Source organism: Pelodiscus sinensis, chromosome 12 (assembly GCF_049634645.1).
Source record: "Pelodiscus sinensis isolate JC-2024 chromosome 12, ASM4963464v1, whole genome shotgun sequence".
NCBI lineage: Eukaryota > Metazoa > Chordata > Testudines > Trionychidae > Pelodiscus > Pelodiscus sinensis.
Window position 1 is genome coordinate 49,206,750 of NC_134722.1, and position 17,767 is coordinate 49,224,516.

At 51.0% G+C, this 17,767-nt stretch overlaps 1 protein-coding gene across 4 annotated transcripts in view; it reads right to left on the reverse strand.

Moving 5' to 3' along the window:
• The window catches only part of HYDIN (HYDIN axonemal central pair apparatus protein), a 389,718-nt gene that overhangs the window by 124,439 nt on the left and 247,512 nt on the right, over nt 1–17,767 (reverse strand). For all 4 annotated transcript variants that reach the window (XM_075940644.1, XM_075940645.1, XM_075940646.1 and 1 more), the window contains 7 exons: nt 12,923–13,036; nt 12,564–12,654; nt 6,975–7,094; nt 5,491–5,700; nt 3,082–3,219; nt 1,843–2,020; nt 567–697 (listed from right to left, as the gene is read on the reverse strand). In XM_075940644.1, coding sequence (XP_075796759.1) covers nt 567–697; nt 1,843–2,020; nt 3,082–3,219; nt 5,491–5,700; nt 6,975–7,094; nt 12,564–12,654; nt 12,923–13,036 — 982 coding nt within the window. The remainder of the gene's footprint in view (nt 1–566; nt 698–1,842; nt 2,021–3,081; nt 3,220–5,490; nt 5,701–6,974; nt 7,095–12,563; nt 12,655–12,922; nt 13,037–17,767) is intronic.

The window sequence follows — 17,767 nt, forward strand, 5'->3', positions numbered from 1 at the left end:
TCTTGTTCCCCTCTTGGCTGTGCATTTCTTTGGGCTCAGGCCTGCCTGGTTTCCTTGCACAGTTAGTCCTACTGGAAGTCAATGGCCGGTAAGGACTGCAGGATCGTTGAAATTGTTACATTTTCTGAAAAGAATTGTCGAATGCAACTGTAACGCCAGCAGGCAGAACTGAACCTGGGACCGTGGGAGGTCAGTGCATGAGCCTATCCCGCTTGAGCTACAAGCCAGCTGCCTCCCAGCTCAGGCTGTAGAGCAAACTCATTTACTCTCACTGTAAGTGGTCTGAGTGTCACTAGGCAGGACAGTAAACCCCACCTAGCAGGTGTGTGGGTTACACAACTGGGGTAGCTACAACTGCAAGTTCGCTCCCCATGGCAGGCTGCTAGTGGTGGATAGCCTACCAAGGATGCAGCTCCAGTGGCAAAAAGGGGATATAATGTCAGTCACCCCATGAGGATGGCGGCATTAAGAGCCAGGACAGGCCAGAACAAGGGTGGCTGCAGAGAGGGGTGGCCAGGGCAGCAGGAAGCTGGCCTGCTCTTCAAGGAAACAGCAGCCTTTCTTACCGTGGTGGCAGAAAGGTCCAGGGCTGGCTCTGCAGCCATTGTATCTGGGTGGCCAAGTGCATCATCTTGCTGCGTTTCAGCCTCCATTTTTTGTTTTGCCTCCTTGAAGATATTCTCATACCTTTCATTTCCTGGAAGAGGAGCCAATGGGTGGTCAGCAAATAAGCACAGATTATAGCCACTTTCCACCCCGTGACACCCAGGAACCCTCACTGAACCGTGCCGTGGCTTGCCACCTCTCAGACCCAGAGAGGAAAATGCAGGAACTTCCTTCCCTACAGATTAGCGCTCTCTTCCTGCAGCTCGGCCATCAGGTCTGCTCTCCCTCAATGAAGTCCAGCCCTTCTGATCTCTGCTCTACCTCGGACTTCCTTCTCAAAACATCTCCCCCGCTTCCATCTTCCTCCCTTCCAATCCAGGCTCTTGCTGGCTCCTTCACAATCAAAACAGATATAACTGGCAAGAGCTCTTCCCCCATCTGCTCTGTCCCCCTCCCCTTATCCATCTGCCCCCACGGCTTCTCCCCATGCGGATTCCCCCCAGATCTGCCCTTCTGATACCATGTGTTTGCAGAACCGTCACTGCCTCTCAACCTCACTGTCCTGCCTCCAGCTCAAGCTAAGTATGACCCAGACCAATCCCTTTCCTTTCCTTGCATGCTCATTCCCTTGCTCCACTGTCTTTCCTGTCCCTGAGGCAAGCAAGTGCAATGTCCTGGCCCCCTCTCCCAACATCATCCAGGTTATTCGTAAATCCCTTTGGCCTTTCCTCTTCAGCATCTATCAAACGTCTCCTTCCCTCTGCAGCCTTCTCCACAGCCTGGGGTCTTCTTCTGCCGTGACTATCCCAAGTCTCCTTCTCTCTCCTTGCACACATCCCAAGTTCGGACATGAAAAGGACCTCCCTTCACACATGCAGAGCATGCGTCTCCCTCTCCGAATCCCTCCACTGGCCCGTTCATTTTCCTCCTCGAGGCCAGTGTCTTATTCCCCTCCCCCCCACCTCATAACTTCTTGCCCATCGGGACCCTTTCTGGGCCTCTCTTGTATCCCCAGCTCTCTCAGTGCTCAGAGCCCACACCCTCCCCCCAACTGGCTGCCATGGCCAATACTCCACACACTAAGAGCAGTGGTTTTGTTACCAATCTCCTGAGCCAAAAGACAGTGTTCTGTGGAGGAAGCTGGGATGGTGCCATATGGACGCAAGGCCAGGAAGAGAGCCCTCAGGGGGAGTCTGGCCCTGGAAGGAAGAGGGGGACTGGGCAGGGTGTTCATACCGTTCATGTTTCTGGGCAGATCCAGGCAAATCCTGGGGAAGGCTCCCTCGCCTTTCAAGGTGATGCTCTCTGGCTCCAGATGGGCTACCTGTATCTGGAAGGTCTGCTGGAAGACCTCAGGCACTCCAGGCAGGTAATAGACCTTCAGCACCTGCTCTTTTTCTGACTCAATGTAGCCCTGCAGCAGGCGGGAGACAGACAGGACGTGTACTGGGCAGAAAGACTCACTGAGCACATGGGGGTGCTGCCGAGACCTGAGATGGGGCTGAGCGGCACGGAAGTGAAGCAAACAAAATGAATGAAGATCTTCTCACTGGATCCAAGTAGCTTCCACTCCCCTGTTGGGATTCGCCGCGAGGCCTATCCTGCCAGACCATTACTAAGAAAGGACTGGATGTGCCCTGGGTGCCGCGCTGCAGGCAGCAGGCCCTATAGGATCGCTGGCTGGCTCTGCCCCTTCTCTTCCTGAGGCTCCAATTCATCGGTTAACCAATTCAATGGGATCTGACGTCTCTAGGCCTCAGAGGCAAGCACTTTATCAGGACTTCCTGCAAGTGGGACTGAGCAGTCAGGTCAATGGCATGGACTGGGTCCCGCTTTGTGGGCAGGCGAGCAGGATCCAACTCTTCCTGGCCTCCTCTCGCCTGATTCTGGAAGGGCTGATAATGGCATTGGTTGCCAATGGATATTAGTGCAATGGGGTCTAGTCTGCTCAGGACAGGAAAAGGCTACACCCCTGAACATCCTGCTGCCCAGAGCACAGAGACCACCTCTCTGGTTGGAGGCCATTGCAGAGTCATTGGAGCAGGGGCAGGCCTGCCAGTCCCATCTATCTCATAGCACAAGGTCCATCAAGACCTCAGGCGGAGTTACTTTGGGCCCCTCAGGCAAAACCAGTCAAAGCAGAGCACACAAGCGAGTGCAGAGGCATGCAGGTTTGGGCCAAATGGAGATGACTCACAGGTCTGCTGAGAAAGCAGGAGTGTGAGAGAAAGAGAAACTGAGCACAAGAGACACGCTGGGCTTTCCTGAGTCACTCTGAGCCCATAAACACTGCAAGGACTGCTCCTAAACTGAATGTGCCCATGAAGGGCTGCTGCAAGCATGTGAAAGAGACCCACCAGCCAGGCTCGCGTTGAAGGAGGGAGAGGATACGCTGGCGCCTGGGATTGGGTGGGGGAAGGAGTATATTTCTCTGTGCTCTGACACTGGCTCCGCCCATCTGTCCCAGGTACTCACAGTGGCAGGTAGGATCAGTGGCACTCCTGGCAGAGGGTTGTCTGTGGAGGCCTGGCTCGCATCCAGAACCACGTACTCAAAGCCAACCTTCCCGGCATTGCGCAGCGTGATTTCAGCTTTGATGATCTGGTCAAACAGCTGAGGGGAAATGGAGGCACAGAAGTGCCAATACCAAGGTGTTTTAGATCCGCACATAAAGGGACATTCAATGAAAGCAAGAGGCAGGAAATCCAAATCCAGCCCAAAGGAACCAGGTCTCCCCACAGAGCACAAGTAGGCTATGGAGCCCATCCCCACAACACTGGCATCATGATCTCAGCAGATTTGGGAGAGAAAGGGTTAATGCAGCAATCAGGAGGGGTTTGGGAGGGGATGTAAATCCTCCTGGCTTCAGGGCATAAACCAGCCTCTGACCGACAGGGGGTTTTCCTGGGGGAAGCGCGACCCAGGACTACTTGCTGCAGAGTCCTGCACTTCCCTTGCAGGCCTCAAAGCCAATATTAGAGACAGGTCATTGGGCTGGGTGGGCCCTGGCGTTGAATCCAGCCTGGCAACTCCTATCTCAGAAATAGGAGAAGCTGTGAACCAGAAAGACCAGGGTAATCCTCCTCAGCTCCAGGAAGCCTGAATATTTCCTAGTCCTTGCTGCCATTTTCTAAATGTGCCCCCTTTCAGAAAGATAAGACAGGTGAGGTGGTATCTCTTATTGGACCAGCTTCTGTCAAGAGCTTGTCCCTTCCACCACCACCAGTTAATCCAAAAAAAGATTGACACGCCCACCTTGCTCTCTCATACCTTGGGATCAACACAGCTACAGCACTTCACACAATGTCTTTTGGAAGGCAGTCCTGTATTTTGGACTCCCCGTGTAACTCCCATGAAGTCAAAGGAGACAGACTGGGGCAAATTTGATCTGTTCCAGTGATACCATAATTCAGTGCATGTGATGTTAGTTGTTGTTATTTTAATAATGTATGAACATATTATTCATCCTCAGGGAAAGTGCATTTTGTAAACATTGCAAACCCTATACTCTGCCCAACTCTGCTTGGGTGAGGCTGGAGGAGGGATGAACATTGGAAAATGTTCCTATGCCCAGGTATTTGGGAAGCTATCGTGGTAGGAAAAGGGAGACAGAAAGTGCATTAACGTCTAAACAGACTTGATAATCATCTATCTGGTCCTTTTTAGTTGATTTATGTGAAACAGCAGTTCTTTGAGTTTTGATTCTGATGTCTGAGTCTCACACTATTTGGTCTAAAACTACTGCGTTCTAGTTAAATACACTACTAATGGTGAAAAGGCAACACAGAAAATGCAATGAGTGGCTAAGGAAAGGAGCTGAATTCATTGGTGGTGCTTTAAAATATGGATGAACTGCCCAATTGCCTTTAATTTGCTTTGAGGAGTTTGCAGGGGTAGAGGCTTGGGATGTAAACTCCCATTTCATTGATGAACTGGTTAAACATGATGCTTAACCAATTAACTGATGAAAGGCAGGGAGCCACTCCAGCATGGCTGGGTTGGAGCAGCGCCCCTGTGATGCATCCAGGTCCGCCACAGAGAGGCTGAAGCAGCCCCTCTGTAGTGGGCCCTGAGGGACTGGAGCAGCCCCTGTCTGTAGTGAGCCCTGAGGGACTGGAGCAGCCCCTGCCCACAGTGGGAGGAGGGGTGGGGGCACGGCTCCAGCCCCCACCAGTTCACTGGTTCATCTTACACATCCCTAGCAGAGGCACTGATCAAACCAAATGTCACTGAACACTAAGGGCTCTCCTACAGACTCTCCAACTCCTCCCCCTCTATCTCTTTCTCCATGTGGCCAGGGGGCTGGTCTCTAAATAACAGATTGTCTCAGATTTCCCCGTAGCTGGGGCTGACATGTTTTCACCCACAGCCAGGGTGAATCTGAAACTAGCACAGATCCCTCAAGGGTTTATTTTCCCTTCATTAATGAGCAGGTTCATTAAAATCCCCTACCACACAGAGCACACTCAAGTGCTTAATGCTTCACCAGAAGAGGGATACCATGCACAGGACTGACCGACTTTCACAGCGCGGCTGAAGTTAATTGGGAGAATCATTTTCCTCACATGCAACAGCAACTATATTTCCCTTGCTTCCCTTCTGCTAAGCTCAAGAACAGGAGATACCAGAGCGATGAAGGGCTTTGTGACGGACAAACTCTGAGCAGTTGTGCTGCCCACCAGAAAGAGGCTGTTAGAAGACAGGTGTATATTATGCAGAGCAGGTTCTGCTGACAGCGAGGGAGGACCTGTGAGGGCCATGTAATGGTATCCAAAGACAGGGGAACCCCATCAGGTCTACAAAGGGATACACAACAGCATGGGATGATGGGACATCCAGCGGGCTGAATGAAACTCAGGCTCTCCTGGGAAAGGTGTGCTGTACCTGCAGTCCGTAGTCAATCTCCTTTACGTCAAAGGCATAGCTGATGAGCGAAGCCTCTCCTCTCAGCATGATCTCATAGGTAGGACCTCCCTCCACTTCACACAGTGCTTTGACCCAGGCAGTGATGTCAGCATGGCCATAAAAGGTGAATGACACCTGCTGGCTCTCGCTGGGTTGCAGCATTCCATAGAGGGGCAAGATGTCAAACACCTGGTAGAAGGGGCGAGAGGGCAGAGCAAGGCAGAAATGACACAGTTAAACACAGCAAAGAGCTTCACCCTTCGAAATGCCCTGGTGTTCTACTCTGCATAGCAGCTGCTTGGAGCAAGGCACAGATGAGACTGGATCTGCCAGTGGGGCAGGCCCAGTGGAATGTTTCTGATCTCCAGCTCCCTGATCTAACCTGAAGGGGCATAGGAGACATATCGTCTCCATGGTCACTAAGGCTGCAGTAGTGGGGTCTGGGAGATCTGTGGCTGAGGAGCTCCTCTCAGGTGAGGTTCCTCTTCCACGAAGGGCCTTCAGACACAGTAAGAGTCACCCGAAACCCCATGCAAGACACAGTGAGTCAGCTCAGCTTACTGCTCACACTCTGTTTTGTTCCTCTGCTCTGTTGTGCTATTCTCTATCACAGCCCTAAAGCAATAGACACGGCCAGAACAGTTACTATTAAACAGTTACTCAACGAATGGATGCAGACTGAAGTCTTCAGACTCTATCCAGCAAAACTTTTACTGAAGTCAGTCAAAAAGGTTCATTGAAGTCAAGGGGAGTTTTTCCCCAGAACGGACTCAGTGAAACTGAGACAGACCTCAGGAATCAGTAGCTGGAAGATGAAGTTCATTACATTTAAGTTAGAAAAAAGATGCACATTTTTCTCAGTGAGGGACAATTAACTATGGAAATGACTTACATAGGGACAAGGCAGATCCACCAGCACTTAGAGTCTCAAGTCAAGGCTGAGTGGCTTTTTAAAACATGCTCTAGCATCTAGCTCAACCACAACATCTGTGCCTGATGCAAGAATTACTGGGGAAAAGTCTAGGCTTGTGTTCTGCAGGAGGTTGCGCCAGATATCACAATGGCTCCTTCTGCCCTTGCAATGTATGGGGCAGAACATCAGCTGGATTCAGTTTTCACACCTCCATTGAAGCCAACAGCAGCTAAGCCTCTGCCTCAATTAACTGATCAAACAGTCTCAGTAAACTGTGCAAATAGGTCAGTTGGTTTGTTGTAACTGACCAAACACTGGGCTTTACAGGGTGCTGCTGCTCTTCAAAAGAATGGTTCTAACAGGTACCTAGGCTTTACCATCCATGAGACTAAGCAGTCGTTAACACATGCTGCAGTGATGGCAGCATCTTACAGCATGGGCTATAGGGCAGTTTGGGGGGCTGCTGTAGTGCCTATGAATGACCCTTTGAAGTGAAGCAAGAGACAAGGCCGTGAGACGCAGTCTTACAGCCAGTGATTCTCCGGCTTACTTCTTCCACCCCTGCAGCAAGACGATCTTCCGACTCCAAAAACCTGAGTGATTCCTTGAGCTCCGCTGGGCTCTGACTCAGAGAAATGCCTTCCGCCTTGTCAGCACCCACCATTAGCATCTAGGAAAGAAACAGCACAAGTGAGGGAAGTGGCTCTCCCCAGGGCTCTTCCAGGGGCACAGCAACTCAGCCAGAGAACTGCCTACTTGGATGTGGGCAGGGCGAAAAGAACGGGTGAAGTCAGTACAAACTGACATTTCAACCAATGACTTGGTTACACTGCACTGCGCGGGACACTGAAACGGGAGCACCACTGGTACATTCCAGTCTGTTGATTTTATAATTCTGTGGTCGAAACGAGAAAGTTGGCAATTCTTCAGCACCAGTGCGCTGGGATACCTTGGTGTTTCCCTGTCCGAGTTTGGGAACGAGGAGCTCTGAGCGAACTGACACTTGGGAAACGCCAGACAAATCAGACGTCTGATCTGGGTGTAGTATTCTGGGAGCCACTAAAGGCAAGTAAATTGCCTTCCCAACCTTGAGCACACCCCTTCCTTTTCACACGGAACACGGCAGCCATTTTGCTCCTGGCTGCGCTGGTCTCTGAACGTAGCATGCCTGCTTCATGTACTCTGGCACATACGTAGGAAAACCTCAGCAAAAGGCAAAGGCCCAGACCCACATCCAGAAACGTGTGTGCACACAACAGGTGGACAAATTAAGCAAAAAGTGTCCACTTAGCCACTAATATATGTAATGAAGCAAGTATTGCTGAATACACTACAGGTCTGTATTGGAAAACAGCGGCTCATGATGTACCTAGGATTGCTGAGCCCCCATTTTGCCCAGACAGGAGAAAATTTCCAGAGTGAATACTCTGTTATGATAGTTAAATTCTTATCACTGAGCTCCTAGGTGACCCTTAACTAAAACATCCTGCAAACTTAACTTCGCCACCTCTTGAATTCGGTGAGCTTCACAATGTCCTAATGATAATACCCAGCTCTTTGCCAGTGCTTTTCACCAGTCAGCCTCGAAATGAAGGAATTCGGTAGTACTACCCCCATTTTACAGGTGGGGAAACTGAGGCACAAGAGAGAAACTGACTTGCCCAAGGTTACTCAGCAGATTAGTGGAACAGCTGGGAACAGAGCCAAGGTTTCCTCAGTCCTGTGCTCTATCCATTAAGAAATATCACCTTCCCATCAGCATAATGTTCCATTAACACCCTTCTTTTTAATGGGATACTGAACATAGGGGCATTTCCAACAAACATTAACATCAATGTCTAAAGCAGCTAATGTCAAAGAGCTGTGGAGACTCTTCAAAGCCATGCATAAGAATTTAGCAAATGACAGACTTTGTGTCCCTCTCGCCATCATTTCACACATGTACCCATTGGCTCTCCATGTCATCATCCCCCATGGATTAAGCAATTCAGTAGAAAGTAGCACTGACAAAAAACGGTGACTAACCTCATAACTGTTGTTCTTTGAGATGTGTTGCTTATGCTCATTCTACTTAGGTGTAACAAAATGCAGGACAATGTAGCACTTTAAAGACTAACAAGATGGTTTATTAGATGATGAGCTTTCGTGGGCCAGACCCACTTCCTCAGATCAAACAGTGGAAGAAAATAGTCACAACCATATATACCAAAGGATACAATTAAAAAAAAGAACACATATGAAAAGGACAAATCACATTTCAGAACAGAAGAGGGATGCGGCGGGGGGGTGGGGGGGGAGTAAATGTCTGTGAGCTAATGGTATTAGAGGTGAGACAGTGTCCTTTCTGGTTGAAATGGCAAGAAACTGTTTTTTCTTTGTGATCCTGTCTAATATCTGTTTTGTGAGCATTGATCCTTTGGCGAAGTGTCTGAGATGTTTGTCCAATGTACATAGCAGACGGACACTTTCGGCACACGATAGCATAGACTATATTTCTGGATGCGCAGGAATATGTGTTCTTGATCTTATAACTCACTTGGTTAGGCCCAATAATGGTATCAGCAGAGTGAATATGTGGACAAAGCTGGCAGCGGGGTTTGTTGCAAGGGAAGGTACCAGGGTTGGTATTAGTGTGGTATGTCCTGTGGTTGTTGGTAAGAATCATCTTGAGGTTAGGTGGTTGTCTATAGGAGACTATGGGTCTGTCTCCCAGAGCCTCTTGGAGTTTAGTATCCTGTTCCAGTATAGGCTGTAGTTTATTGATAATGTGTTGGACCTATTCTACTTAGGTGTGTGTGTGCTGCGTGCATGAATTCTGGAAGCTTTTTACCTTTAGCAGTACCCACTGGGCCTCCCAGGGAGCCCCCTGGAGTGGCGCTGGCATATCGGCATGTATCTACCCCTGCTGGTCCTCCACCCTCTCAGTTCCTTCTTGCCTGACGTTCCGACGAAGGGGAGGTGGGTGGGATTGGAATGGGCATAAGCAACACATCTCGAAGAACAACCGTTACAAGGTAATGATAGAAATGTAGCTGTGTTAGTCTGGGTTAGCTGAAACAAAAAACAGGACTATGTAGCACTTTAAAGACTAACAAGATGGTTTATTAGGTGATGAGCTTTCGTGGGCCAGACCCACTTCCTCAGATCAAATAGTGGAAGAAAATAGTCACAACCATAAAGGATACAATTAAAAAAAAGTGAACACATATGAAAAGGACAAATCACATTTCAGAACAGAAGGGGAATGGGGGGGGGGGAAGGTAAATGTCTGGGAGCTAATGATATTAGAGGTTGGGAAAGGTAAATGTCTGGGAGCTAATGGTATTAGAGGTGAGAAAACCCTTCTTTCTTCTTTGAGTGATTGCTCCTGTCCATTCCATTTGGGTGATTCCCAAGTCATACCGGAGATGGGGTCGGACCCTAAGGACAAATAGACTGTAGCACTGCTCTGCCAACTGCTGTGTCCTGTCTAGCCTCCTGCGTCATCACATAACGGTTAGTTAAAGGGTAGATCAATGACCATGTAGCTGCTCTACAGATGTCTAGGATCGGCACCTGCACTAGGAATGCCATGGAGGAGGTCTGGGCCCTGGTGGAATTGGCCATGAGAGGTGGGGCCAGCTTTCCCCTCAGATCATAATCATAGAATCATAGACTTCTATAACATGTCTTATTGCATGCCGTGATCCATGAGGACAGCACTGAGCCCTTCATCCTCTCTGCTATAGAGACAAAGAGCTGGGTCAACCTATGAAACTGCTTTGCCCTCTCCAAATACAAGACGAGAGCCTTCCTGACTCCTGAGGTGCGAGGCACCTGCTCTCTCTCATTTGCGTGCGGCTTAGGATAGAAGACCGGAGGCAAATCTCTTGGAACAAACGGAAGAGGGACACCACTTTAGGGAGAAAGGCGGGGTGTGGACACAATGTCACCTTGTCCTTAGACAACACTGTATATGGTGGCTCAAAGAAAGACTGGCGACTCGGAGACCCTCCTAGCCGACGCGATAGGCACGAGAAAGGCCACTTTCCATGAGAGATGGGAGAGGGAACACGTAGCTATTGGTTTGAATGGGGCTGTATGGGTCCTGAAGGACTAGATTCAGGTCCCACTGGGGAACAGGCTGCCTAGCCTGGGGTAGAGCCTATCCAGACCCTTCAGAAAGCACTTGCATGAGTGAAGACAGAGCCTCCCCCTTTTCCCTGGTGAAAAGCTGCAGTGGTGGACAACCCCTGTTGCCCCAGGATGAGGAGGTAGTCTAAGATCATTGGGGTGGGTGCCCAAAAGGGTTCCCCCCTTTCTGATTGACCCAAATTGAAAACCTCCTCCATTTGGCCTGACAGGCGGAAGGAAGGCTTTCTTCTCTCTGTGAGCGCTCATCTCACCGGGTCCGAACAGAGGAGCAACCACAGCTCTTCCAAGCTGGGAGGTGGAGGGACTGCAGGTTTGGGTGGCACAGATAACCCTGGTCTAGCTCCCAGCAGGAGGGCAATAGGGCTCTCCGCCGATACCATTACTGGCGTGGCCAGGCGGTGCCAACCGGATCACTGCCTTCAGACCTCAGGAGAAACTTGTGGACGAGGAGAAGGGGGGAGAAGGTGTACAGGCCACTGAATTGCCAAGGCATCCCTCATCGATCATGGGCCCTGCCCTCGGTATGGCAGAACTGGGTGCATTTCTTGTTGGCCTGTGGAAAAGAAGATGTACCGCCTCCTCCTTGAGAGACCATTTGTGGGCTGAGAATGCCCTGCTGAGGCGGTCTGCCAGGGTGTTGCGCACCCCTGGGAGGTAGGTAGCCTGCAGACAAGTCGCCTGCGCAATGCAAAGGTCCCAGAGGGCTATGGCCTCCTGACAGAGGGGAGAGGTTCGAGCACCACCCTGTCGGTTGATATAAGACGTTGCTGTCGTGTTGTCCGTCAAGACAGAAACATTGTTGCCCCTCAATTGAAGCAGGAATGTTTGCCACACCAAACGTACTGCTCACAGTTCCCTGACATCGACGTGCAACAAGCTCTCCGCCCAGGACCACATTCCTTGTGTCTGTAGGTCTGCTAGGTGGGCTCCTCAGCCGGTATCGGAGGTCTCCGTCACCAAGTGCATCAAAGGAGGGGGCTGGGCAAAGGGGACCCTGCAGCACACCTCACTCTCCCTCAGCAACCAGTCTGGCATGCACAGGATCTCCGGTGCGTCGGTCACCACGAAATCGATGTGGTTATGTGCCTGCCTGTAGACCCTTGCCAGCAAGGCCTGCAAGGGTTGGAGGTGCAGTCTGGCGTATTGCACCACGTAAGTGCATGCTGCCATGTGGCCCAAGAGTCTTAGACAACGCCTCGCCATTGTCATAGGAGTGGCCTGGAGACATCGAATAATGTCCGTTATGGCCACAAACCTAGAGCTTGGTAGAGACACTCGCCTCGTCACAGCATTTCACAAACTTTATTATTTGAGTAGTGACAAGGGTTGACTTCACTTCGTTCAACATAAGCCCCAACTGGGAAAAGGTTTCCCTGCACCTGGCTCCTGGAGTGACCTCTGATGAGCCAGTCATCCAGGTAGGGGAAAATGTGAAGCCCCCTCTTTCTCAGGAAGGTGGCTACAACTGTCATGCGTTTGGTGAATACCCTGGAGATGGTGGAAAGGCCAACTGGCAGCACTGCAAACTGGTAGTGGTCCCCACCCACCAGGAAACGCAGGAACTTCCTGTGGTGTGGGACAACTGAAATGTGAAAGTACGCATCCTTCAAATTGAGGGGGGCGTACCAGTCCCCTAGATCGAGGCAGGGAATGATGAAGGCTAGTGTCATCATCCTGAACCTTGACTTCCTTATGAAGGCATTGAGCCGCCTAAGGTCTAAGATGGGGTGAAGGCCCCCTTTGGACTTCGGAATCAGGAAGTATTGGGAATAAAACCCCTTTCCCCGAAATGCGAGGGGAACCTCTTCTACCGCCCCCAATGACAGGCGCAAAGAGACCTCCTGACAAAGAAGGTGCTCGTGAGAGTGGTCCCTGTAGAGTGACAGGGAAAGGGGGGGAAGGTTTAAAGAGACTAGAAGATTCTGTTGGAGTGAGCAGGTCAAGCAGGCGAATGATGACTTGGACTTCATGGGATCTCAGCAACAGGGGCTAGAGGAACAGCTACCTTTATTTCTGAGGAACCACTTCTGCCCAGCAGCTCGTTGCATGGGGTCTCTGCTACACTTGTCCCACTGGTCTGTCTCTCTCGGGAGTTTCTGGTTAAACATGCAGAGAAAAAAGTAACAGGTCATCAGAGCTTTGCAGTTTTGCCAAATAGCCAACAGCTGTTTATCTCCTGAAGCCCACATGAGTGGGAGGTCAAGTTGGGAAGAGCACCAATACCACAGGGTTGCAGGGAAAGGCCCTCTGCCACAGCCAGCTCCTCTGGGCAGGCCCTGGCCCTCTCATGGAAACGTAGCAGACAGCTCACAGATGGACCGCTGTGGTGGAATGGGCCCCCTGTCAGAATCCGACTATACAAACCTCACTGCCATGTTGTTGCCAGTTTGTCTGGAGGCTGCCAGAGGCTCCTGCTGAGTTTCCTGCTCGTGTGCTGGTTTGGGTTCAATGAGGGATTTACGTCCTCCAGGGCTAAACCTGGAAAATAAAATTAGGCTTAAACATGAGCATGCTATGAAAATGCCTGCACCAGGGGGAGGGGGATGTTGGTTTGAAATTCCCAGAGCTACCCCATCCATCCTCTCTGAGCAACCACTCCAGAACCAGGCAGGGCGAGGAGCTGGCAATCAGGGACAAGACTGCCGCATTACATAGGTGTATCACGACTAGCGCTGACTGAGCTGGCTAAAAGAGCAGTGTCACTGCAGCAGCACGGGCTGAGTACTCGAGTACAATCCCACCCAGGGTCCCGGTACGTAACCAGACAGCTAGCACATGGTACCATGGCTAAACTGCCATTTTTACTGAGCTGTTTTGATCAAGGCTTGCTCCAGCGTGCCCATGAATACTACCCTGACTACAGTGCAGACATACCCTATGCACGAAACTGCTCCCAGCTGCTATGGGAACTGGAGTATTTCAGGCTATAAAGAGTCATGCTGCACCTCACAGAGAGCCAACGCACACACAGTGTGGCTGACGTTAGCATCCTTGCATTACACCAGAGCTAGGAAATAAGGGGGAAGATACTGATGCATTGTGAGCCAGTGGCAATGTGTTGGGACAGAGAGGAGGAGGAGATGTCAAAGGGTTTTTCCTCTTTCCTCTATTCTGAAAAACAAGAGGCATTTTCTGCACTATGAGACTCTCCCTGTGAAGGAAAGAGGTGTGTGTGTGTCATAACAGAGGACTCGCCTTCCAGCTAGAATGATCATTATATCCCAATGACCCCTCCATCCAGATCCTTGAAGATAGTCACTCAAATTATGCCCCTGCCTGAAATGTGCTTCTGATGAATAGTTCTCATCAGACAGCTTCCCTCACACGAACTCTGAAGGCAGAAGAGCCAAAGAACGTGTGCAGTCCAGGGGTCCCAGAAGTGACTGTGAACCCTTTCCCTCTCCATATGCTCAGCTAGGGTCTCACGTCCTCTTGGCTCCACTGCTTTCATTCATTTCCACGAAAGTGAGGAACCAAAATGCCTCTGAGGATCTGGGCCCAGGACCCAACATCAGCAATGTAGGCCCGAACATTTTGGCCATCCCTTTTGGTCACACCACTGCTGCTAGTTCTACTGCCTTCTAACGAGAAGCAGTGCGTGAAAAACACTGCTGCTAAGAGTAACTCAGGAGGAGAGCAAAGCCCCCGAGATGGAAAATCTATCGGCACTTGTTAAATTACCCCTGGCTTTAGAGAACTGCTCAATGCAACTTCATTGAACCATAGACCCTAGACAATAATAATATCATCTTTCCTCTTAAAGGGGAAGTCCTCTGGGATGCCGTGCTGGAAGAGAATATAACTCGTAGCATCTGCTAAAGAAAAGCACAAAACCATTACGTGACTTCTACAAGAGGGAGAAAATTGAATAACAAAAACTGAAACATGTAAATATGGGAGTGAGCTCATCCTCGGGGCACTGACAGGGGCCAGAGAAGCTGACAGATAAGACAAACTCTCGTAGGGCTGCAGTAAAAGGCAATTGCTATTTTCGAAAAGTAAAAGGGAGGGGAGAGGATACGAACAAGAGAGAATACTAGAATCACATTTCAGCCCATAGGCAACTCTCTGAGTGAATCTAATGGGAGTTTTGCCTGAGTAGGAACGTCTGAAAATGGCCTCCGAAAGAGAGGAGGAAGTGGGGAGCAGACTTAGCAGTGGTTCATCTCCTCCAAACTCCACGAGAGATGCACTGGTTTCGGGGAGGCCTCCCCTATCTTCCTCATCTGTTCTTTGCCTTTGTGCCTCACACTGTCCATTGTTTAGCAGCACACGGATCCATCCTCCTTTTGGGGTAGGGTTGGAGAAGTGTGGAGGAGACGAAGGCTCACCCAGAGATGAATGGGATTCTGGATGCTCGGGTTCAAGCCCCTCCTCTTCCAGATACCTTGGGCACATGGATTATGGTACACTGCAGTCAAGCAGTGTGCGTGAAGCATGTGTAGATACATGACTTAGCTGGAGTGCCAATCGCAACGAAGTGATGGCAGCACACAAGTACGTATCCCTGCATCCCAGACACGTGTTTCTGTGGCTTCGCTGCTAGTGTTGTTCAAGCAAGCTCAAAGTTAGCTCAGGGAGGCCTGCAGTGTAACTGTGCCCTTACTCTCTCTCTGTGCCTCACGGGGGCATTGGGAGATACTGTGGTAACCATGGAGAGGCAGATTGCTAGAACTCCACCCTTGCGAACTAGTTTGTGTCGCTCCTGAAGAGGCTGGACAGGGGTGGCCCGTGCCTATAGGCAGACTAGGCAGCTGCCTAGGGCGCCAAGTTACATGGGGCACCAAATTCCAAACCCTGCCCCTTCCATTTCCCCTTCCCTTTCCGGTGCCTTACCTGGAGCACGGCTTCCCTGCGGCCAGGAGGGGGATAAGTCCTGGGAGAGGCAGCGCGTGGGGGGGTTTCCCCTGTGCTGCACGGGGGGGGGGGGGGGGTCAGCCCCGGGGGAGGAGGAATGCGGGGGGGTTTCCCCTACCCCGCGGGGGGGGGGGTCAGCCCCGGGGGAGGAGGAATGCGGGGGGGTTTCCCCTACCCCGCGGGGGGGGGGGGTCAGCCCTGGGGAGGTAGGTGCCGGCTTCCCCTGCGCCATGGGGGGGGGGTGTCTCCCTGGGAGAAGTGCATGCCGGCTTCTCTCGGGGGGGGGGGATCTTAGGAGGAGGCGGGTGCAGGGGACTTAATATGATCGATTAATAGCATAGGTCACTTTTTAAAGACTAATAATACCTAGCTCTTGTGTACTGGTTTTCCTCTATCAATCTCCAAGCACTTCACAAAGAAAATCTGCATCATCGTTTGCACTTGACAAAGAGGAAAACTGAGGCATGGAGTAGGGCAGTGACTTGCCCAAGGGCACCCAGCAGGCTGCTGGCACTGCTAGTAGGGTTGCCAGGTGTCCGGTATTCACCCGGACAGTCCGGTATTTGCGGGCTCCATCTGGTAAAAAAAAAAAGGACATACCGGACACGTGAAATGTCCGCTATTTCCTGTTTCCCTGGGATGGAAGCCTGGTGGGGACGAATTTTCCCTGCCGCACCTGGCGGGGGTGGGGGAGTGAGGAGCGTGGCAGAGTCGTAGCAAAGGGAGGCAGGCAGGAACACTTGCTGGGCGCCACGCTAGGGAGGCACTGGGCTGTGGTGGGAGCTGAGCGCATGCTGGTCTGGCCCACGTGACCAGCAGAGACCCGGGAACTGGCCATGCGATGCCTCCCTCTACACAATGTGAGCTGAGGAAGCTGGGCCAGGTGGCAGGAGCAGCCACTTTAAAAGTAAGATTAACTTACCTGGCTGTCCTGTTCCTCCGGTGCCTAGCTCTGCAGGAGGAAGGCGGTGGATTCGATTCGGGTGGGGATGCCTGGCTCAGGGGGAAGGGTGAGTGCACTGGGATGGGGAGCACTAGGGGGGCCTGGCTCTGAGGCAGGGGTGAGTGCACTGGGATGGGGAGACTGGGGGGTCTGGCTCGGGGGGGTTAGTGTGTGGCCCCAAACTGGAGGAATGAGGAGCACTGTGCCAAGTTTCTGAACCAAAAGAATATTTAGTTCCTTTGCTAAGATAAGATTTGTGTGCTAACCGACCCGTGCACTGAAATTCAAACCAGATCACAAAGAAGGAAAGAGCAGCAGCAGCACTGCATGAAATGTTAGGTTTCCTGCATCAGTTTTCTCTTTGCTGGACTTAACTGGCAGCAGATTTGGTGTTAATGTGAATGCAATGAACAGGCCTGCGGATACTTCCTTGTGACTGAGTATCAATTGACTAGCAACTGCAAAGCAGTGTGGAAAGAGACTTATTTCAGGCAAAAGGTCACCTGGGGCAGTATTTTGGTTTCTTTCTTTTTTGGATCAAGTATCAGACTTGCATCTGACGAAGTGGGTCTTTGCCCACGAAAGCTTATGCTCCTACACTTCAGTTAGTCTATAAGGTGCCACAGGACTCCTCGTCGCTTTCTTTTTTGGGAAATGCCAAAAGATCGGGATGGGAGCAGGGACTTGGAATGTTGCCATTGAAAAGAAAGGGTTCCGCAATTGTGAAAACATTCCTGACTACTTTTCAGCAGGCTTACGGTTTATGGACTTGGTTTTCACATGGGGTTGGTCCTGCTTTGAGCAGGGGTTCGACTAGATGAGTGACTGAGGTCTCCTCCTGCCCTAATCTTTTCTGATTCAGCAGCCTGTAGAAACCACAAGTATGGCTGAAGCCCAGGAGAGAGAGGTGCTCAGCCCTTTTGAAAACAAGGCTTTATCTGCACCTCCACTTCTAATGGCAGCAAGCCAAGGAAGGCCAGTAAGGTCATTCAGTTCATTCCCCAAAGGCCTGTGCATGACTGGACCTTAGAACAGAGTTTCAAACACATGCTTTAGGTGGTGCAGTGTCACATGACTCAAGGAAAGAACGGTTACTTACCTTGTCACTGTTATTCTTTGAGATGTGTTGCTTACGTCCATTCCACTAGGTGCATGTGCACCGCATGCACGATTCCCGGAACTTTTTTACCCTCAGCAGTGCCCGCTGGGCCAGCCTGGGGAGCCCCCTACAGTGGCGCTGCCCTGCTGGCCCCACCCCCTCAGTTCCTTCTTGCCGGACATTCCGATGAAGGGGAGGCGGGCGGGATTGGAATGGGCATGAGCAACACATCTCGAAGAACAACGGTTAGGAAGGAAGCAACCCTCTTTCTTCTTCGAGTGCTGGCTTATGTCCATTCCACTAGGTGATT